The sequence below is a fragment of the Abramis brama genome (assembly GCF_963993115.1).
Source record: "Abramis brama genome assembly, chromosome: 8".
Classification (NCBI taxonomy): Eukaryota; Metazoa; Chordata; class Actinopteri; order Cypriniformes; family Leuciscidae; genus Abramis; species Abramis brama.
Genome location: NC_139970.1, coordinates 20,125,932 through 20,148,870, shown reverse-complemented (window position 1 = coordinate 20,148,870; position 22,939 = coordinate 20,125,932). Strand labels below are relative to the sequence as shown.

Here is a 22,939-nt window from a genome sequence, read left to right as displayed (position 1 = left end):
CAGCTACACTGTTTACTTCTGAATATTATAGTTTGGTTCCAGAACGTGATAAATCCATTTTGATTAACTAGTGCAAAATGCCCATGCAAAATCAGTTTTTAAATGTGTTTTTAGTAATTGTTGGTTTGGTGTGTTTGAGTGCTCATTGTTACAATTACACCGCAAAGGTTCAGTGACATTTTTATTTGTGCATGGTAGAAAGCACACAGTGAACTCCGAGAAAACGCTATGCTTGAGCAAACAGTTTGTGAATAGGCTACTACAAATGATGCCCGTGAAAGAGACTGTGAACGCATTGAATAGGATATGTTTAGTTGGTGAATAGCATAGGCTACTATTACACAGTAGCGATAACGTTAAGCGCACCAGAATGAAATATAATATTCAGAAGTAAACAGCATAGCTGAGATTCAGTTTACATCCACAAATGAATAAGCGCGTTGATTCAGGGAGCAGTGCAAAGTGCCCGTGCAAAATCAGTTTTTGTGAGCTGATCGCTGAACAAAAAAGTTCAGGAAATATTTCATGATAAAAAATAACTTTTATATTGATTCAATGGATTAATTGCATTTTGGAAAAAAAAGTGTCATGAATTTATTGCATTTTTGGGAAAAAATAATAAAGTCTGTAAAAATCAAAATCTGGATTTGAATTTTTTATGTTATTATAACCTAAAGATGCTATGTGTAAGTTTGAAACAGAAAATAGTGGTTCTCTTACGAGAGGTCTCTCGTACTGCGTCTTAGCTAAGACGCTAGGGGAAAAACCTCTTTTCCACGAGATACTGAAGCAAAAAATTATCCTTTAATTTTGAATTATTGTAAAGCGCGTTGCAGCAGCATGCAGCCATAGGCGAGACGGCTCGCTCGCTCATTGGCTGCTCTGCGGCAACTGCATAAGCCTATCGAGCGAGGCCTGCGGTGACGTCAGGCCAATGAGGGCGCTCCTTGCCACTTCCCGCCGAAACGGGCGTGGCCTAGCCCTATAAAGGGAGCTGGAAAAGGCTGATTCACTGATTTTTCATCTCTTCAGCGAAGCTCACGCATCGTTGGATCACGAGAGAAGCACAGCGCGTCGTCTGAGAAAGCACCTTCAGCGGGACGAGCCACTCCAGAAGCTGCTGGCCAACGCCGCCTTCACCGCCGTACCTGCTGCGCTATCCGGCGCCTATATCCTTTTCTCTATACTGTGTTTTATGTATGTACCATTTTACACTAAAAGAGCCGGGCGTCTTTTTCAAGACGCCCCCCTTTCCTAGAGGATCTCGCAGCTCTCGCGCTCGCTGATGGTGACCGCCCTCACTCCGAGCCAATTGCCTATGGTGACTGAGGACTCACCTGGCATCCTTCTCCGAGGCTGCTCCTCCTGGAAGCGGACGGTCGAGGTTAGTTTTTCTTTACGTTACAAGAAAAGCTACCCTGCCTCTGCGCGTCATTCACCGGCGAAAGGAGAAAAGAGTGTTCTTAGTCCCGCCTTTGGCCGTACTGGCCTCTTTTCTCTCACATTTCTCAGTTCCCTGTTCGGCGACTGGAAATATCATTTGCAGCAAGCGAGTCTGTTATAAACACGCACGCCTGCCAGCAACGCCGAAGAATACATGTTGACGCTCAACGCATCCAAAAGCCTGTATCCCCCTGTGGCTCAGTGGTGGAATTATAGGTTTTTCACACGAATCCCGGTCTCGCGGCATATATTTATGCCGCCAATGCTTCGCTCTGTCAGTCCCCTGAGGGCGACTGCAGAGGTGCATTTTGCAGCCAGCAAGCGCATAGTACCCGCTTGCCTGCAACCGAACACCGTTTCTACGGTTCCCGTGCGTCGCTGGCGAAAGGAGAATGGAGTGTTTTTAGCCCCGCTGAGACCGGGCGATATCCACTCTTCTCACATTCTGGCACTTTCAGGCGTCTGAAAATGTCAGTATTGCATGTTGTGCTACCCGCATGCCTGCAAACAAACGCCAGTGTGGATAATACTCGCGCTAACTGAATGTCTATGTATCTTCACTGTGGCCCAGTGGTAGATTCTTAGGCTTTCGCGCGGGAGACCCGTGTTTGAATCCCGGGTCTACCGGCAGAAAATATTTATGCCGCCAAATGCAAATCACTCTGTCAGTTCCCTGAGAGGCAGCTGCAGATGTGTTTTTGCAGCCCACGAGCACGTGGTACAACCCGCGCTCGACTAGCTGCTCGTTCAGTTCCAAGAAATGTGACTGTTCCAGTGTATTCTGCAGTGCACAGCTGCTTGCTTGCCTGCACACAAAAGCCTTTTACGGCTACCCAGAAAAATCCCATGGGATGTATCGTCTGGTGTCCCGGCCACGGCCGATGATGCTGTATGTGTAGAGTAGATACCCACTGCCTAGTGCCCATCCCTACACACAAGCACAGCCCTTCACACAGGGCCCGCGCTCATAAATTCGACTCAGGTCGATCGCGCACACAACATAGTAAACGTGCCCACTGCCTAGTGCCCACAAACACTATGTTCTGCATGTCTCATGGTTTCTGTAAAGACGAAACCTGTGTGCATTCACTCTGCTCAGGCAGACAGTGCGCTCACTGCAGTAAATGTGCCCGCCCTTCCGCGCCCACATTCACTCACGGACATTATATGTCCCACGGGACTCGCCCAGCCCTCCCTCGCTCGGTTAAACACCGCAGCGGGGTCGAGCGCGGGCATTCTGTCCGCTGTGATCAGCGCGCTTCCCCCGCAAATGTCATAGGCATAACGCCTATGATTACAGCGCACCAAAGCGCCTCTGTCGCCAAACGAGCAGAGCGCGCTTCGAAAAAAAAAAAAGTCGTAAAATCGACTCAGGTCGATCGCGCATTCAACATAGTAAACATGCCCACTGCCCAGTGCTCACAAACACTATGTTCTGCACGTCACGGTTTCTGTAAAACGAAACCAGTGCGCGCTCGCTTTGCTCAGGCAGACAGCGCGTCCAAAGCAGTAAGTGTGCCCGCTCCTCTGCGCCCACACTTACTCACAGACATTATGAGTCCTACGGGACTCGCTCAGCCCTCCCTCACTCGGTTAAGCACCGTAGTGGGGTCGAGAGCGAGCATTCTGCCCGCTGTGATCAGCGCGCTCCCCGCCTCGAATGTCACAGGCATGACGCCTATGTTACAGCACGCCGAAGCGCTTCTGTCGCCCAGCGAACAGAGCACGCTTCGCATCCAACCCTTAGCCAACCATGCAGATGCATGGGCAGCGCTTCCAGGGCTTTCGGAATGGGTGCTAGACATTATAAAGAGAGGCTACTCGCTACAGTTTTGCCAACGTCCTCGCCGCTTCACAGCGCGCGTCAAAACTACGGTGAATTCAGAAGTAGCACACCTACTTCGAGCCGAAATATCAAAACTGCTGAGAAAAGGGGCTATAGAGCCTTTATCTCAAGCTCAAAGCGAAGGGGGGCTGTACAGCAGATACTTCTTGGTTCCCAAAAAAGACGGGGGTCTCAGACCCATACTGGATCTAAGACAGCTGAACAAGGCATTAGTGAAACGCGGTTTCAAAATGCTCACGACCAGAAAAATCCTCGCGCATATTCGCCGAGGAGACTGGTTTATGTCGATAGATCTGAAGGACGCGTATTTTCAAATACAAATAGCGTCAAGTCACAGGCGATACTTGAGATTCGCCTTCGAGGGCCAGACATACCAGTATACAGTCCTGCCGTTCGGCTTGTCCCTAGCACCTCGTACATTTACGAAGTGCATGGACACAGCGCTCGCACCTCTCAAACTCCGAGGCATGCGAGTGCTGAACTATTTGGATGACTGGCTGATTCTAGCTCAATCACGATCAGAGCTCGTGGAGCACAGGACCATCTTACTCGATCACCTCGAGAATCTTGGTCTCAGAGTCAATTGGACGAAGAGTTCTCTGAACCCCAGTCAAACGATTTCGTTTCTGGGCACAGTTCTGGACTCGCAGTCTATGATAGCGCGGCTGTCACCAGCCTGAAATGTTGGCAGTGGACAACGCGCTGACGTGTTTTCGTCCCCAAATCAAGGACCAACACGTCTTAGTCCGCTCGGACAACATGTCTGTGGTGTCCTATATAAATTGCCAGGGCGGTCTCAGATCCCGAAACCTATACAGGTTGGCGGAACGCCTCCTGATATGGGCTCAGCGCAACTTGCGCTCGCTGAGAGCAGTGCACGTGCCTGGGCTCCAGAATTTGGGACCAGACAGACCGTCCAGGAACAACATTCCTACGAGCGAATGGTCTCTACACCCGCAAACAGTCCAGCTGTTGTGGGAGAGATTCGGCAGAGCGGAGGTGGACCTGTTCGCGTCTCACGAAAACGCTCACTGCCCCGCGTTCTTTTCCAAGAGCGAGAGCGCGCTGTCCCGAACGTGGCCGCGCTGTCCGCTCTACGCCTTTTTCCCCCGTCTCTCTCCTGCCTCAGGTGATAGAACGGATCAGGGAAACAAAATGCTCAGTGCTGCTTGTAGCACCGCTCTGGAAGAACCAACCATGGTTCCCAGTTCTGATGCAGTTAGCAGACACTGCCCCATGGCCAGTGCCATTGAGGAGGGACCTCCTCTCTCAGGCCAGGGGTTCGATTTGGCATCCTCACCCGGAATTGTGGTCCCTCCACGTGTGGGCACTCAACGGGTACCCGCTGACCTCTCAGTGGGAGTGCTAAATACTATCACTCAGGCTAGAGCTCCGTCAACTAGACGGCTTTACGCCTCGAAGTGGTCGGTATTCTCCAGCTGGTGCACAGCTCGGGGTCGTTCACCCCTCGATTGTGAGGTGACAGAGGTTCTCTCCTTCCTACAGGAGCTGTTGGATAAGGGCAGAGCCCCCTCCACGCTCAAAGTCTATGTGGCGGCTATCGCAGCGTTCTCTGAAACAACGCTCGGTCAGTCAATAGGAAGGAACGATTTAGTCATCCGCTTCCTCAGGGGAGCTAGGAGGCTGAATCCTCCCAGACCTCCTTCAGTCCCTATGTGGGACCTCTCTACGGTTTTGGAGGCCATGAAAGGTGCCCCTTTCGAGCCTATCCAAACGGTTAGCCTCAAACATCTGTCCTTCAAACAGTGTTTTTGTTGGCTCTCGCTTCAGTGAAGCGCGTAGGTGACCTGCACGCGCTCTCGGTGAGCGCGGCGTGCTTAGAGTTTGGGCCAAGCGACTCAGGAGTCATACTCAAACCTAGGCACGGTTACGTTCCAAAATCCCTCAACACACCGTTTCGGGCTCAGGTTATTTCCCTGTCTGCCCTGCCGGTGTCGGGCGAGGAAGGGGACACAAGTTTTCTTTGCCCTGTTAGGGCTCTAAGAGCTTACGTGTCTCGCTCTTCTGTCTTCAGACAGACTGAGCAGCTATTTGTCTCGTTCAGTGGACGTTCCAAGGGAATGGCTGTTTCAAAACAGAGCCTATCCAGATGGATAGTCGACGCCATAGCGCTGGCATACACTACCAAGGGCTTACAATGCCCATTGGGTGTCAGAGCGCACTCCACGAGAGGTGTCGCCTCTTCGTGGGCTTGGTCTAGCGGGATTTCCTTGCAAGACATATGTATGGCGGCAGGCTGGGCCTCGCCGTCTACATTTATTAGGTTTTATAACCTAGAGGTTCCCGTCTTGCAGGCTAAGCTATTGTCGGTATAGTCGAATCAGTTGTCTGATTAGGACACTGAGATCGCGAGCGCGGTGCGCTGCCGACTGTCATGATATGGGCAGTATTGCGTAAGACACGCATTTCCCACATTAGTTCAGGCTCCCCGCCTTGTGTATGTGATGTCATGTTATTGCGTCTGCGGACGCTACAATATAGGGACGGAGGGATTCCCCTCCTGTTCCAGGACTCTCTGTGAGTCCCTCTAGTGATTATGCACTGTAAATCCTGGGCTTCGTTTCCAGGTTTATTGGTGTTTGATCCCAGCACGCACGGCGTTTTGCATTGGGTCCCCTAGCGTCTTAGCTAAGACGCAGTTTGAGAGACCTCTCGTAAGAGAACGTACTCGGTTACTAACGTAACCTCGGTTCTCTCTAGAAGAGGGAACGAGTACTGCGTTCCTTGCCGTGCGTGCGATTCACTCTGGTTCGCTTCGGCGATGAAAAAATCAGTGAATCAGCCTTTTCGAGCTCCCTTTATAGGGCTAGGCCACGCCCGTTTCGGCGGGAAGTGGCAAGGAGCGCACTCATTGGCCTGACGTCACCGCAGGCCTCGCTCGATAGGCTTATGCAGTTGCCGCAGAGCAGCCAATGAGCGAGCGAGCCGTCTCGCCTATGGCTGCGTGCTGCTGCAACGCGCTTTACAGTAATTCAAAATTAAAGGATAATTTTTTGCTTCAGTATCTCGTGGCGTCTTAGCTAAGACGCAGTACTCGTTCCCTCTTCTAGAGAAAACCGAGGTTACGTTAGTAACCGAGTACGTTTTCATCTTGCCATGTTCTTGGTAAAGAAAACACATTTTTACTCAAATTAATCAAAATGGATTTTACCAAACTATAATATTCAGAAGTAAACAGTGTAGCTGACTGAGTGTTTATGTCAGAATGTTTATTTTTAAACCACAACCTTCTTGGGGCTTCTTTGACCGAAACAACCCTCTAATGTCAGAATGTTTATTTTTAAACCACAACCTTCTAAAAATGATATATTTAACAATATCTTTTGCATTTCTCATCCAAACAACGTCAAACTTGGCACTGCACTTACTCGTGCCCGTAGCAAGACACCTGTCGAATTTGAAATCCATCGGACTAACGGTTCGAGAGATATGCGGTTAACAGACACACACACATACAGACAGACAGACAGACAGACAGACAGACACACAGACAGACAGACGTTTCTGTAATTTATAGATAGATAATTTATAGATAGATTTGAGTAAAAATGTGTTTTCTTTACCAAGAAAGTGGCAAGATGAAAACCACTATTTTCTTTTTCAAACTTTCACAAAGCATTTTTAGGTTATAATATCAAAAAAAATTTAAATCCAGATTTTGATAAAAACTGATTATTTTCCCCCAAAATGCAATAAATTCATGACACTTTTTTTTCAAAATGCAATTAATCCATTGAATCAATATAAAAGTTATTTTTTATCATATTGAAACTGTTGAAATAAGTCATCGCTAAGAAATATCTCCTCCTGAACTTTTTTGACGGCGATCAGCTCAAAAACTGATTTTGCACGGGCACTTTGCACTGCTCCCTGAATCGACGTGCTTATTCATTTGTGGATGTAAACTGAATCTATAAGTCAGCTATGCTGTTTACTTCTGAATATTATATTTAAATCAATATAAAAGTTATTTTTTATCATATTGAAACTGTTGAAATCAGCCATCGCTAAGAAATATCTCCTGAACTTTTTTGATGGCGATCAGCTCAAAAACTGATTTTGCACGGGCACTTTGTGTGACAGATTGAAAATGAACATGTACATTTAAATGCATAAGTCTGTGTACACTGTGATATATAATTATATATAATAATGTAAGAAATTGTAGTCTGCCTCGACCCAGATTCCACACTAAATATATTTTAGAATAAGCTCATCCCCAAAATGGCTTAATTATCATAGAGATTAAGGCAGTCAAGTTCTATTGTTTCTTGACCATTTGGGTTGATCACATCCTGAGCAAATGGTAGTCAATTGTAGAATGGGACTGGGTGTGGGACACAGAGAACTTTCTCAGACAATGGGGTGTCCCAACTTCATTAACATACAGACCACAGCTGTTGCAACAAGATCAACTTTATTTACATTAAGAACAGGATAAAAGGTTTAAGATTTGGATGTTCTGGGTTCATTCTGACACCGGTGAACCCAAGGTGCTTTGTGTACCTTGCCACTGCTAAGCTGTAATAAACTTCATTTTTGAGATCTTCGACATCCACATCATTTTTTCTTACATTGGCGAGCCACCCAGCGAGGAATTTCCAACAAAAAAAAGTGGGGAAAGGTAAGAAAAAGCTGTTTTCTTTCATTTATGCTGTTTTTTTTGTCAGGGAACCCCCTCGTTTAAAAAAAAATCTAGAAAGGAAAATTTTAAGGACAGAAGAGAATTTGGTTTATTCAGTATTAGCAGGAGGAGTTGTTTAGCCTATTCCGTACAATTTTGTTTAAGATTCTAACGGAACTGAATAAGCCCGAAGCAGTGTGGTGGCAGAGTTGTATTGGAATTGTCGTTTCTAAAGTAAATGAAACAAAGTGCTGAAGTGTAAAGTTTCTAAAGTAACTGAAACTTGGTGTTGGTCTATTATAATTCTGTTAAGATTCTAAAGTAACTGAATCAGCCCGAAGTAGTGTGGTGCAGAGTTATATTAGATTGGTTGTTTCTAAAGTAACTGAAACAAATGTATATGTTTCTAACGTACTTGAAACCGATTGTGAAGTTGTAATAATTCTGAGGAAATTCTAAAGTAATTGAATAGACTTATTAACGTAATTGAATTATTTCACAACGATTGTGTGTTCAAGTGTAGACTATTGAGTCTGACGTGCCGTGACTCTGTGAAGTTTAAAACAAGAACCCGAAGCAGTGTGGTTTTGCCCAATGTACTGTGGCAGTGTTTTAAATTTGATAAATATTGTTTTAGCCCGAAGTACTGTGGCTAAGTAAATTGTTTTAAGAAAATAACATAAAACCCGACGTAGTGTGGTTTCGTCCGACGTACTGTGACAGTGTTACATTTCTTAACTGTTTTGCATAATGAAATTTAAGGTCCAATGGATTGTGGCTGTGGTTAAGTTTAGAAGCCTCAGGTAGTGTGGCTATTTTGTTCATTTGCGTCCGAAGTACTGGAGCTGTGAATAATTAGACTAACGGATATCTTAAAGGAACTAGATAACGTGTAGTCATCTAAATCAGACTTTGTGAATAACTATTAGATCACAAGATACTCTAAAGCCCGATAAGACTTTTGAAAATGGAAGAAATGATTGTTAAATACATTGCTAAACACGGTTCTCAGGGAATGTTTGACGGAATAGAGAATATTGTTGATAAACCGTACAAGTGGGCTATCTCTAAGTTTGAAAATGATCCCAAAATGCCTAAGAACAAAAATGGGAAAATTGCTAATGCGCTTCAAGCTCTTTTTGCTTCATACAAAGTAACTAGGAGGAGAGTAGATGAGTTGGAGGCTGAAAATGAGCGACTCAGTGTTGGGGTCATTTCTACAAAAAATTACCTGGCTAGTGAAACGATATGGAAAGAAGAAAAGGTAAAGATGCAGAATGAGATTGTACTTCTTAGAACTAACAATAGTATGCTTAAATCATCTGTGGAAACATTGTCCAACAATTTGGAGGAAGCGAAAGCGAAAGCGGCTTGTCAGTTTATGATAAAGAATGGCACAACTGAGAAAAACCCTAGTAAGACATTGTTAGGTGTCACATTGTGTAACCCAGTTCCAGAAATGCCAGATTTGCAGGAAGACAGCGCTGAGGGTTGGGAAAAAGATTCTAAGTCATTCAAGAGCCAATACTCTGACTGTAGAGTCCAATTTCCCATGGCACCAGTCCATACTACTATGATTATGCGTGCTAGTGAAGGAAGGGAAGAACCAATGACCTCTTCCATAGTCCGAGGATTTAATCCAACTGAACTAGAAACTGTGATCAAGAATATTGGTAAATTTGATCGTGACAAACAAGATCCATTAGATTTTCTGAAAAACTTGGAGGAATATGCTGAAGTTTACAATTATACAGATGGTGATGCATGCGTTTTGTTAAGAATGTGCTTGCCTGAAAATCTGTCTGGAGCCTTAACTCAGAAAGTAAAGGACAGAAATGCTAATAAGTCAGAGAGGAAAAAGGCACTGCTTGAAGTCTTAGGTGTGATGTCAGTTAATTGGGATAAAATATCTGAGATGCACATGAGGAAAGGGGAGCATCCAGCAGCATTTTCAGAACGATTATTGGAGACATTTAAGACTTTCAGTGGCAATCCTGATATTACTAAGAATGATGTCAGTTTCAAGACTGCCTTGATAAACAAATGTGAGAGTAGGGGTGGTGGTGGCGCAATGGATAAGACACATGCCTTTGGTGTGAGAGACCCGGGTTTGAATCCACTGTGAGACACCAATGTGTCCCTGAGCAAGACACTTAATCCCTAGTTGCTCCAGAGGCGTGCGACCTCTGACATATATAGCAATTGTAAGTCGCTTTGGATAAAAGCGTCAGCTAAATGAATAAATGTAAATGTAAATGACCCACTCACCCGGTCTGCTGTGACAATGCTAGTGACACCACTCTCTGAATATAATGACATTATTGCTAAAATGACACAGTTTTACAACAATAATGCTAATGCAAATAGTCAAATGAAAGCTGCCAAATCTAGACATCCAGTTGCTGCCTTTGGCGAGAGAGAATGTATTACATTGTCTAATGGTTTCCATCATAGACCAAGGAGATTTGCAAGAATAAATTCAGAAGGTGTTATTCTTTGCTATGCATGTGGAAAAGCTGGTCACTTTGCTAGACATTGTCAAGATAATGAGAGACCTCTTCAAAAATTTGTCTGTCATGCATGTGGAAAGGATGGCCACATTGCAAGGCACTGTTTGGAGAAAAGAAAGGAAGATCAGGAAGTTGTTTGTTTTGCTTGTGGAAAGATGGGACACAAGGCAAGACAGTGTCACTTTTCACACAAAAGAAAGATGGGCTATCGTGGTTTGCTTAAGAAAATAGGCCATTTAGAAACCCAGTTGGCACTGTTGGAAGGAAATAAAGAAGTCATTCACACCTTGTCAAACATATCACTGCACCAGCAACATGACTGTAGCTCAGTCACAAGCAAATGCTGGTGCAAATTAGAATTTGTTTTATGATAGTAACACATTGTCGAAAAAGGTTTACTATCAAAAGGGGGGTGATTCTTTATGATTTATGAAACATGTTTTATTAGCATTGATATGTAGTTGTAATTTATAATAAATGTTTTAAGGACATTATGTTTAGAAATAATTTTTAAAAACATTACCGATGTTTGATGTTTTGAGATGAAACTTCTGTGACTTTGATGGTTGAATGTGAAAAGATGCTTGTGGGGGAAAGGGGGGCAACCTCTTCTTTTGATTATAGTTTCAGATATAAGCATCGAGATGTTTGTCTGAAATTTGTAACCTCCTGGAGAAAGATGATCTGGTCATTTGAAGGACGAGAAGGAAGTGGAGCCAGGGGGATTTTCTCAAGAAAAATAAAAGAATAGAGATTTCCAGACCTGCAAGATCCAGAACTCCAGGCCTAAAAGACCTAGAAACCCTGAGACCCACCATGGGATGGATGGAACTGATGAAGAGGCACAGACTTGAACAACACCAGTGATTACTTCCTCTAGAAGGACTTGCGCTCCAAGTGGAAAAAAATGGACAATGAGAAGTGAAACAAGAGGAGATTTCAGAAATAAACCATTTCAGAGACCACGGACAGCAGTTTTTCCACATAGAGGGAAAACAAGTGGATAAAGGATGTCCACACTGAGAAAATGGACACAAAATGACACACACACACACACACACACACACACACACACACACACACACACACACACACTATATTGTCTATTGATTGTTGATTATTTGAATTATCAAAACTAAACAATATGCTAACATCACTGATGTAAACATCACTGAACATCTGACATTGTGAGAGCCCAACAAGGCCTTGAAGACAAGATTTTTGCAAAGCAAATGCATGATGGAGATATGGCCTATTCTGGTTTAACCTGGAATGTAACCTTTAAAACGGCTGTATGTGTATGTATCTTTCTTATTATTTGCCAATGCATTATGTTAGGTGTTCTGTTTAAATGTCGAATTGCAAATGACTTAAGGATCGCTTTAGGACACTCCTACTGGCTGTGATGGTTCTTGAATGTCTTCTCACCCACACCCAAGAAAATGTTTGTACATCATATTGCCAAATTTTAGAAGAGTCTCTTTGATAATTCTGCCCAATTGGATGGAGCTGTAACCAGTGTGCATGAGCTGTCGACCCAAAGACGGGTAAGATTCTCCGGTGGCCAGAGGGGGACAACCTAAGGCAGGGCTTCACCGCCACTGGGCACCTGCCCACTAGGGAAGGGAGGTGTAATCTGTGAGAAGGGAATGGATGTGATGCTTCTTTTGGGCCAAGAGCATCAGAGAGGGGACTGTAAGATTCCATTCCTAAATATATTTTAGAATAAGCTCATCCCCAAAATGGCTTAATTATCATAGAGATTAAGGCAGTCAAGTTCTATTGTTTCTTGACCATTTGGGTTGATCACATCATGAGCAAATGGTAGTCAATTGTAGAATGGGACTGGGTGTGGGACACAGAGAACTTTCTCAGACAATGGGGTGTCCCAACTTCATTAACATACAGACCACAGCTGTTGCAACAAGATCAACTTTATTTACATTAAGAACAGGATAAAAGGTTTAAGATTTGGATGTTCTGGGTTCATTCTGACACCGGTGAACCCAAGGTGCTTTGTGTACCTTGCCACTGCTAAGCTGTAATAAACTTCATTTTTGAGATCTTCGACGTCCACATCATTTTTTCTTACAATAATATATAAATATATTCACTATTTACAATATGTAGAAAAGTCTATAAAATATAAATATGTTACTTTATAGTTATACTTAGTTAATCTGTGATCAGTTTATGGGCACGATAAGTTGGACGATCGACTGTTCTGGTCTGCGTCAACACTAGGGGGAGAGCTCGCGGGTTTTTTCCATTCTACATAAAGCTTCCAGTGGAGAAACTGCGCAAGTTTTGTGTGTATTAATCTTCTCCCCCTTTTCAGGGGTACAACATTTGCACTGCTCCGTGAATCAACGCGCTTATTTGTGGATGTTAACTGAATCTATAAGTCAGCTATGCTGTTTACTTTACTTCTGAATATTATATTTAACTCTGGTGCGCTTAAAGTTATCGCTACTGTGTAATAGTAGCCTATGCTATTCACCAACTAAACACATCCTATAGAGCTCGGGATCGTTGCGTCACGCCGCAATGCATTGTGGGAATCACGGTACGGAAGTAGATGTACTGTATAGTAGCGTATAGTAGGCAGTAGGTAACGTTGATCATTTGGTCATTAATTTAGGTTATTTTTTGGAAAATGGTTCAGTATTGCTGTATTGTGAACTGCTGTAATCGGTCTCATGATCGACAGGGCAAACGCCTCATAAATCATATTAGTTTTCCCTATGGCTTGGGTCGCCGCTGGTCGTCAACCGGACGAAAACAGTGGATTATTGCACGTATAATAAATAACTCCTGAAGTGTAACAAACCCACATAGACAAGCTTCGTAGCTCACAGAATCTGACAAGTGTGTGTGTGTGTCACCACTGATGCTTGGTTCACGGTGCGAACGATTGTTTTCTCCGCGTTTACTTTGTAGATCTGCAGATCTTGCACTCATCCATTTGTGAACTGCAAGTGAGCCTCCAGTGACAGGTTCTACTTTTCTAAAAGTGTCTACTTTTAAACAAACAATTCAAAACGAAAGAAAACAGACAGCTCTCTGCTTATGTAAGTTAATCCGTATGCAATTTGCATTTCTCTCTGGCGCGTTCACTTAACTTACAGCGAAGATCGCCAATCAGCATCGTCAACCTCATCTTTGCAGCCGACTGTGACAAAAAAAACCCATTTGTTTATTAAACAATTAAAATGTGTGTGTGAATGTTGTTGCCGAGGGCACAGGAAATTGTAAATCCGGCTCTGGGGTGCGTTTCCCGAAAGCATCGTTGGCCAACTATGGTCGCAAGTTCATCGCAATGTCCATTGAACTCTATTGGTAACGAGGGAACTTGCGACCATAGTTGGCTAACGATGCTTTCGGGAAACGCACCCCTGGATCGGAGGTGTAAGCGCTCACTCCACAGACCAGGTAGGAAAATATCAGGGAAACTGAGGCTTGGTATTAGCCTACTCCAGACTTTATTCATAGGGATCAATTCGCCTATAATCTAATTTGTTTTTTAAGTAGCGTTGTTTGGCTTCATTATTAAGTTTGTAAGTATACGGTATAGCCAACTTTTTTTGTCACGGCCCATAACTTTTTCTCTTTCTTTCTCGGTGCCGGTGGAGACCGGTCGGCTACGCTATTACTTTATTCCGAACGCTTCTGCGTTGCCTCTAAAATGGCTGCCGTTATCCACAATGCATCATTCCATAACGTCTACGCCCGAGCTCTATTCAATGTGTTCACAGTCTCTTTGAGGGGCATCATTTGTAGTTGCCTATTCACAAACTGTTTGCTCAAGCATAGCGTTTTCTCTGAGTTCACTGTGTGCTTTCTACCATGCACAAATAAAAATGTCACTGAACTTTTGCTGTGTAATTGTAACAATGAGCACTCAAACACACCAAACCAACAATTACTAAAAACACACACAAAAACTGATTTTGCACGGGCATTTTGCACTAGCACTTAGAAGGTTGTGGTATACATAAACACTCAGTCAGCTACACTGTTTACTTCTGAATATTATAGTTTATTCACAGCCATCATTTGTAGTAACCTAGCCTGCTCTCTGAATTCAATGCGTTCACAGTCTCTTTCACAGGCACCAAACCAACAATTACTAAAAACACACACAAAAACTGATTTTGCACGGGAATTTTGCACTAGTATAGTAATTATATATATATATATATATAAGCACTTAAATGCTCAAAATATGTTATCAGTATTTATTTCAGTATTTTAACTTCCACGTGACGTTTCCTTTCCTAGTGGCGGATATAGAACGTCATTAATAGGTGCCTGGTGAAATTACGGAGGGGCAATATCAATATCAGATATAGGCTATGTAGGCTACAATAACATTACGATGTCCAGCAATCGATTTAAATAGTAGCCTAGGCTACATGGGGTTTAAGTTGTTATTTAATGAGATGTAGCCTAGCCTAATATATGTTGTCAGTGCCAAGAATTTTCGTGTGACTAAATACATAGATTCGCCTATTTGAATAACGTATACCTTAATGGTCCACTAACGTTACCTTAATCCGCGCCACTGATCGCAGCGGCAACGAGCACTTTGATCACTTGATTTAAAAAACACATTTCAGCCCTAGATCGTCTCTTATTTAAAAAATAAAAAAACCTTACGGCGAAATGACAATATCCTCCACACACTCGTTTGTAAGGAAGCCTCCTGTATTTTTTGCTAGTCGATTTTATTTCATCCAGTGACATGGGTTTTAACTTCATTCAGGAGATTTTGGGTAACTGCACAACTGACAGATGACTTTGAGCGCACCGCCAACGGTGTGTGTGTGTGTAACCATAGCGACAAAACGACAAACTTTCGGACCCTATAATTTCGTTTTTAAAAATTTAATTTTGTATTTAATAGTTGCAGAATGGATTCATTTGGAGACTCCGCAATCGGCAGAGATAGGCAGGCAATGCAAAACAAAATCTTACATTGGGAAATAGTGGGGGGGGGGGAAACTTAGATTTTGAAGCTCCTACGCGTAGGCTATGGGTAAGTTGATGACACACACAACTCGATGGGTATGCTGGCTGAGCAAGTTCAGCATCACTGAAGATTAAACATTAAAAAATAGCACTTATATTCATGAATGAATGTGTATTATATTGTGTATTATATGCTCAACTAAGGCAGAGGCGGCATCTATGCCGGTGAACCGAACAATGGTGTAATGATTCAGTTCGACTCCCAAGACAAGACGATGCTCACCCGACTGGCAAATAGGAACGTGGCCCCGCCCATGACACAATTTTCACAGCAAAAGCAAAATCCTGACAGGAGAGCAAGAAATTGCATTGAGAGCAAAGAAAAGGGTTTTGAGAGAAACACTTTTTTTGTTTAGAGAAAATGTTTTCACACTGATAGCAAAAAATATATATTTGAGAGTTTTTTTCAAAGTATTTTGAGAGAGATTTTTTTTCTCAGAAATACTTAAAAAAATTTCAAATTTATATTTTTTTATGTTCTATGAGAAAATACTTTCTCTCAAAACTTTTTTTAGTCTCAAATATTATTTTTTTGCTATTGGTATGAAAACTTTTTCTCTCAAATATTCTTTTTTCTCTCATGAAATACTTTTTTGCTATCAGCGTGATAACTTTTTCTCTCAAACTTTTTTTTTTCTCTGTAAATCTATGTAATAAAGACACAATTCTAGCTCCATAACTGCCCTTAAAGCCCTGATGATGCGCTGCAGGAGCCCCTGTGGTCACCACGTCATATGTGCGATCTGATCAAAGATGTACGTTATGTAAAGACCAGCCCTCCACCGAAGAATGTCTGTTATGAAATGCACATATTGACCATCTCACCGTAGCCAGACTCGCCATGCACTCTCATCCTCTGAACGTGGAGGTTTGTAGGCATGAACTCTAGTTTTTTCTCTCCTTTCAGAGAGCTAGATTTAAATGAAGGACCTGCAGGATAGTAGGTGAGAGGAATCAGATAAAAAATACAATGTTGAAATCACCTTTAATTATCTCTTCCTCTGTGACAGCGGCTTTACATATGAAATCTTTCTGGTTGAGTATAGGTGCCACCAAACTTACCCTTGTATTCGTGTAGATTACTGAGAGTCTCCTGATAGGTGAGGATGATAGTCTGGTACTGAGTAATGATCTGTCTCCTCAGATTCTCCCAGCAAGGGGACAACTCGCCCAACTCTTCTAGCTCACAAACCCTGCGTGCAGATAGAAATGTGCAACAACATAATATAATCTCATTTAGAAATATGATATACATAGTGTTTGAGCGTGGTTAGTTTGAAGCTAATGACTTGCTAATGACACATTACTGCGCTGCACAAATGAAAGTCTTTACTGATTCTTCTAAAGAACTCAAAAGATTCTTTCTGAGCATGAGCACTAACTGTGAATTGGGTTTACCTGGCAGCATCTTCTTCCAGCAGTTTGGCGAACTGTCTTGGTATGTGCAGGGAAAGCACGCTCTCTGCCATCTGCTCCAGCACACGCAGGTGATTTCCATCCGTGGTGGGAAATCGGTACATCCGTGAAATAGTGCCTCCAAACACTGCAATCAATCAATCAATCAATCAATCAATCAATCAATCAATCAATCAATCAATCAATCAATCAATCAATCCACCAATCATTCAATCGATCAGTCAGTCAGTCAGTCAGTCAGTCAGACAGACAGACAGTCAGTGAATCGCTGTATGCAACTGTGAAATGCATGGAAAAGAAAAGCTATACATTTTTGTCCTGCATTTTACTGCATTGAATCATTGTAACTGAAGCACTACTACTTGAAATCATTCGTTTGAAATAAAATTCTGTAATCGCCATTGATGAAGCTTTGACATTATATTTTCATATTGAATTGTAAGTGGTATTGTCTTGCATATTCCGGTCAAAAGTTTGGGGTCAGTAAAATTATTATTATTATTTTCTGCGGTTCTTCGGTCATTTATGACCCAAATTTTTTTTTTTTTAATTGTTAAAAATCGTAGCTTCATCGGAATGGTCTGAAACTTGGTGACTTTATTGGTACTTGGTATATGAACACCCAAAGAAATTGGGGACAGGATTTGAAAAGTCTAAGTGGGCGTAAAAAAAACAGTCACACTCAGGACCTTCGGGTCAAAAATGACCCCCATAGGAAATGAATGGGAAATTGGCAAAAATATGAAAATACAGAGTTTTTTTGTGCGTACAATCTACAAATCAGCCACGATAACACAAAATAGGTATCATTTTAAAGCTTAGAATCTCAGTTTTTTAATGCATCTAATCACTTTGATCAACTCCAAAAGAGTGCTGAGTTATCACTCTAAAACGGAGTGTACCCCCCCGTAGGCGCCACCTAGCTGCGAAAAATATAATCATAATATTTTTCAAAAATATTACATTGATCAACTTAAACTAGGTGTCATTTGAAAGCTTAGAGTCTGAAATTTACAATGAATGTAGCCAATTTGATAAACTCCTATGTAGTGCTGAGTTATTTGCTGCTAAATACAAAAAAAATGTTTTCATAGTTTATTATATGAATGAATATTTAACTATTTTTTTGTACTATGTACAGCAACATGTCAAAGACATCATACAGCTCTGATAGTCCTGTGTCATATGTCATTTGAAAGGTCTCAATGAGTAGAATACAACAAGCATAATTGTTCCAGGCTTTTTACTAAATTTAAGCAAGGTTTTTGTAAAAGACACCCCTCAAGAGACCCATATATGGATACTGAATTTTAGACACATTTCCGCTCGTAACTTTATGAAATATGCTCCGATTGTGGAAAATGACACATCATTAATTACAGCAGATGCTTACAATTAAAATGAGTCCAAACTCAACATAATCCATCACTCAGAACTAAAGATATTCTAAAGATATCATGGAGTTCTAACACAAAAAAAATCCACAGACGCACGTAGCCAAACAAGGTAGCTTAGACTTGGCCTTTTTACTCGTATCTTCATGAAACATACATCGATCATGAAAAATGACACATCGTTATTTACAGCTGGAGCTCACGATTAAAACGATATAAAAAAAAAAAAATATATATATATATATATATATAATCAATATATTCCATCAATCAGATCTAAAGATATTCCTCATGGTGTTCTAACACAAAAAATACCACAGACGCACCAAGGAAGTAGCAGTAGCAGTGATTTTATATGTATCATCTTAAAGCGTAGAATCTCAGCTTTTTAAAGCATCTAACCACTTCGATCAACTCTGAAAGAGAGCTGACTAGTTGCGCTAAACCGGAGTGTACCGCCCGCGGACGCAACCTAGCTGCGAAAATATTCATTATATTTTTCAAAAATATTGCCTTGATTAAAACAAAATTGGTGTCATTTGAAAGCTTAGAGTCTGATCTTTACAATGAATGTAGCCAATTTGAAAAACTCCTAAGTACTGCTGAGTTATTTGCTGATAAATAGATTTTTTTTTTCATAATCTATAAAATACTTTTTTGTACTATGTACTGCATGTGTCAAAAACATCATACATCTCATGAAACATTCAAAAATCTTTGAAAATGGCACTTCATTTTTTACAGCATATTATTACAATTAAAATGAGCCCAAAATGAACTTAATCTATTGCTTTTATGACAAGATATTCTTCATGGTGAAACAATATAAAAAATGCCCATGAGGGGGCGTCAAAGACTGAACAATTTGGTTCCAAATGCTGTAACTTTTGATGCCTTTATCCAAACACCACAAAATTTTATCCAGATGCAGCTCATATGTAAATGGACTTGCCCAGAATTTTCCTCCTACCGTATTTCCTTCCTGAGTTATTCCATGTCAAATAAGAAAGATATGCATTATCATTATAAAAATTATATATATTTCTTGTCTTTTATCAGCAGTTTCTCAGCAGGAGAATGTCCAAATGTAATGTAATTTATATTTTCAGAAAATTTGAAAAGTGTTCTTTCAAAAGATACCTACCTTTTGACTTTCCTTGCTACAGTTTTGAAGTTATGAGTCTTTAGTTTTGTGTATGTCACTCAGAAAACATTTTTTTTTTATTGCCTTCCAAATGTGTGAGGACTAAACAAAAAGGCTACCTTTGTTCCAAATTCTGTAAATTTTGAGTACTTTATGCGATCACCACAAAATTTTATCCAGATGAAGCTCACATTTAGGGAAACTTCCTCAAAAAAGAATTTTTCCCCTACTGTATTTCCTTCCCGAGTTATTGCATGTCAAACAAGAGAGATATGCAAAATAATAATAAAAATGATATATATTTTTTGTCTTTTATCAGCAGTTTCTCGTAAGGAGAATGTCCAAATGTAATGTAATTTATATTTTCAAAAAATTTGAAAAGTGTTCTATCAAACGATACCTACCTTTTGACTCTCCTTGTTATAGTTTTGAAGTTATGAATCTTTAGTTTTATGTGTCACTCAGACAAAACAACTCTAAAAATGCCTTAGTTTTTTGTTCATAATTGCTGTTGCCAATTTTGAATAAGAGTTACTGTTCATTGAATTGTACAAAAATAATTTTAATGAAAATGTTTATTATAAAAGGTTAATAAAAAAATGTTATGACTGAAAGAATTGCATTTTTATTAAGTTAGAATTAAAACAACGGGTAACAAAATGCTTTCCATTTGTTCTCTTTCTAATGCAATGTTCAGGTTTGACTGTATTATAAAGTAAAACTGGCACTTCAAATTACCATTTAAACCAAACAAACAAACAAAAAACTTTACAAAAATAGTCTCTGAGAATCTCTTATTATATATTAAAATCCACAACCTGAAAAAAATAGGCAAATATGTGCAAAAACAACTAGAATTCACAAGCCTTTATACAGAGAGCTGTAAATCCATCTAGTGGTTAAAATATGATATTTCACGATAATTATGCTTACTACATCCATCAGATGGCACCAATCTGACTTCAAAAATTGTTTTCTACAGGCCTAGTCTCTACTTTAACCTGAAATACAGCATTAATAAAAAAAAAAAAAAAAAAAATTCTATTATATTCAATGGGAAAAAATGGATCATAATTATTGCATAAATATTAATTATTATCATAAAATTATCTCAAAACACCATAGAAAAAAAGAAAAAATATTATTGAACAAAAATACATTTGATTGATTTTGCTGAAAAAAAAAAAAATCTGAATCCCGCCCTCCGGGTCATTTTTGACCCGAAGGTCCTGAGTGTGAGTCATAAATGAAGAACCCCAGAGGGTTAAAGAAATTAATAGTTTTATTCAGCAAGGATGCATTACATTTATCAAAAGTGATAGTAAAGACTTTTATATCATACATTATTTCTTTTTAAATAAATGCTGTTTCCACAAACATGTTAAGCAACATTGATAATAATAAGAAATGTTTCTTGAGCATCAAATCAGCGTTAGAATGATTTCTGAAGGATCATGTGACACTGAAGACTGGAGTAATGATGCTGAAAATTCAGCTTTGCCATCACAGGAATAAATTACATTTTAGAATATATTAAAATAGATAACACTTATTTGAAATGGGAAAAATATTTCACAACATTATGTTTTTACTTTATTTTTGATCAAATAAATCCAGCCTTGGTTAGCATAAAGAGACTTCTTTCAATAAAAATAAAAAAACATTTTATTGCAAGTGCAAAGATGATAATGTATTTACATTTACAACTGCTTTTTGGAATTAAAAGCGCCACAATTAATTGTGTCATCTGTTACATAGGGACTACTGAACTAACATCTAGAAGTTTATTTTAAAATGCAAAGTATTAAAAATCGAAATAATGCTCTGTAAACACTTGTATTTTTGCAACATAAGTGTGAATTATCGGGTAATCAAAAGTTCTAGTTGCACTTGCGGTCTTCTGAATACAGGAAATACATAATGTAAGTAAGTAGTCAAGAGCAAGACCACTTCAAGGCTAGTGTGGGTATTTACTAGGGCTGTGAATCTTTGGGTAGACAGCGAATTGACTCGATTCAAGTTTCATAGGTTTTTCGATTTGATTCAAGAGCGATTTTTGCAAATTCAGAATGATTCCATTTAAAACGATTCACTTTAAAATTCGATGCGATTAATTCAATTCTGCATTTTTTATATGCATTCATATAGGATTATTTAAATGCTTCCCCAAATGTGTCTTTACACAGCGGCCTTCAGGGGGTCAGAGAGTGGGGGCAAAAAATGTTACTTTTGTCCCTTAATGTTAGTTCACAATAGCTCTTAATGTAGCTATTATTAATAATGTTATTTTAATAGGCTATAAAAATTGGCATTTGTAGAAATTTACATAGGCTTTAAAAGTATTGTTCATGCTAAATATTGTGTGGGATAGTGTTTATGGCTACACAACCTGTTCCAGGCAGGCCTAAATTAAACACACAATGCTTCCTTGGAGAGACTATAATCCACTTTTCCTTAATTCTTAGCATTTTAATTTGAATACTGACTGAAATCAACGATTCATGATTAATGTTTCAATCAAGATGGATGCATCGTCAGGATTTGTAATCGCTGCATCAAAAAAAAAAAAAAAAAAAGGGAATCGTTACACCGGAGATAGTTGTACCACTCGATTCATTTCGTCGTTGAAAGTGTTGCCAGAAAAATGCATAGTCTGGGGTTGCCATAAACGGACCGAAAGCAATGATTGGACAAAAATGTTTTGGTCCTGTGACTTCCACAGATGATGTACATGTTTTAATATTTAAGACCACTTCTATTATTGATTGCTATCATCGGGATGTGATGAGAAGAGAATTTCAACCAGTAGCCTATAACAAAAAGTGTTAATGAAAATGGCATTTTGTGATGGTATTTCTGCCATCTTACCATCTTATCTTATTGATCACCTAACCCACATACTTCCTGTTTTTTCTCACTCCAGTAAAAACAATCTGAAGAGCCTCGGCCACCATCACACCAAAACTGAAGAGGGACGTTAACATGCCTGACAGGTTTACTCTGCTCACTCTCTGCTTTTCTCTGATCCTTCACAATGGTAAGAGGCTAAACTTTCTCATTACTGCTGAAAGAAATACAGATATAGTTTGGACCAGCTTAAAATTCCAAAATGCTTGGTTATGGTACATGTATTACATGGGCAATGCTGGTTTCTTTTTGGCACAGTGCCTATTATTGTGGGTAAAGCATCACTAAAACCAGCATGAAAGTAGACAGAATATACATAATGCTGGTAACCAGCAATAATTTAGCCAGTTAATTTTTAACTGGCCATTTTTGGGTAATTTAAGCTTGTCATATTAGTTTAATTCAACAGGTGTGACATGTATGTTCAGTGTCTGTTCAGTTTGTTTCTATTTGCCTATGTTCTCTGCCATTAGTTAACTTGTTGTTTGATTAGTATTCTCATTACTATCATAATAAATATAATCATAATCATAATAAATAGCAAGAGCATTTTTAAGAAGAGAATAGCAGCAAAATAATGTGCATGTAAATTGGTTATACGTG

At 40.4% G+C, this 22,939-nt stretch overlaps 2 protein-coding genes across 2 annotated transcripts in view; both read right to left on the bottom strand.

The window, feature by feature from the left end:
* LOC311088691 (nucleoside hydrolase) overlaps positions 1-22,939 on the bottom strand; it is a 55,446-nt gene that overhangs the window by 13,937 nt on the left and 18,570 nt on the right. The window lies entirely within an intron of this gene.
* On the bottom strand, positions 13,567-17,016 carry LOC311087851 (inositol polyphosphate-4-phosphatase type I A-like; the record flags this gene model as incomplete). Its single annotated transcript, XM_084121321.1, has 5 exons — positions 16,874-17,016; positions 16,538-16,668; positions 16,301-16,405; positions 16,156-16,218; positions 13,567-13,616 (listed from the first exon to the last, which is right to left on the bottom strand). The coding sequence occupies exons 1-5, from the start codon at positions 16,993-16,995 to the stop codon at positions 13,567-13,569; spliced, it is 471 nt and encodes a 156-aa protein (XP_083977447.1). The 5' UTR covers positions 16,996-17,016.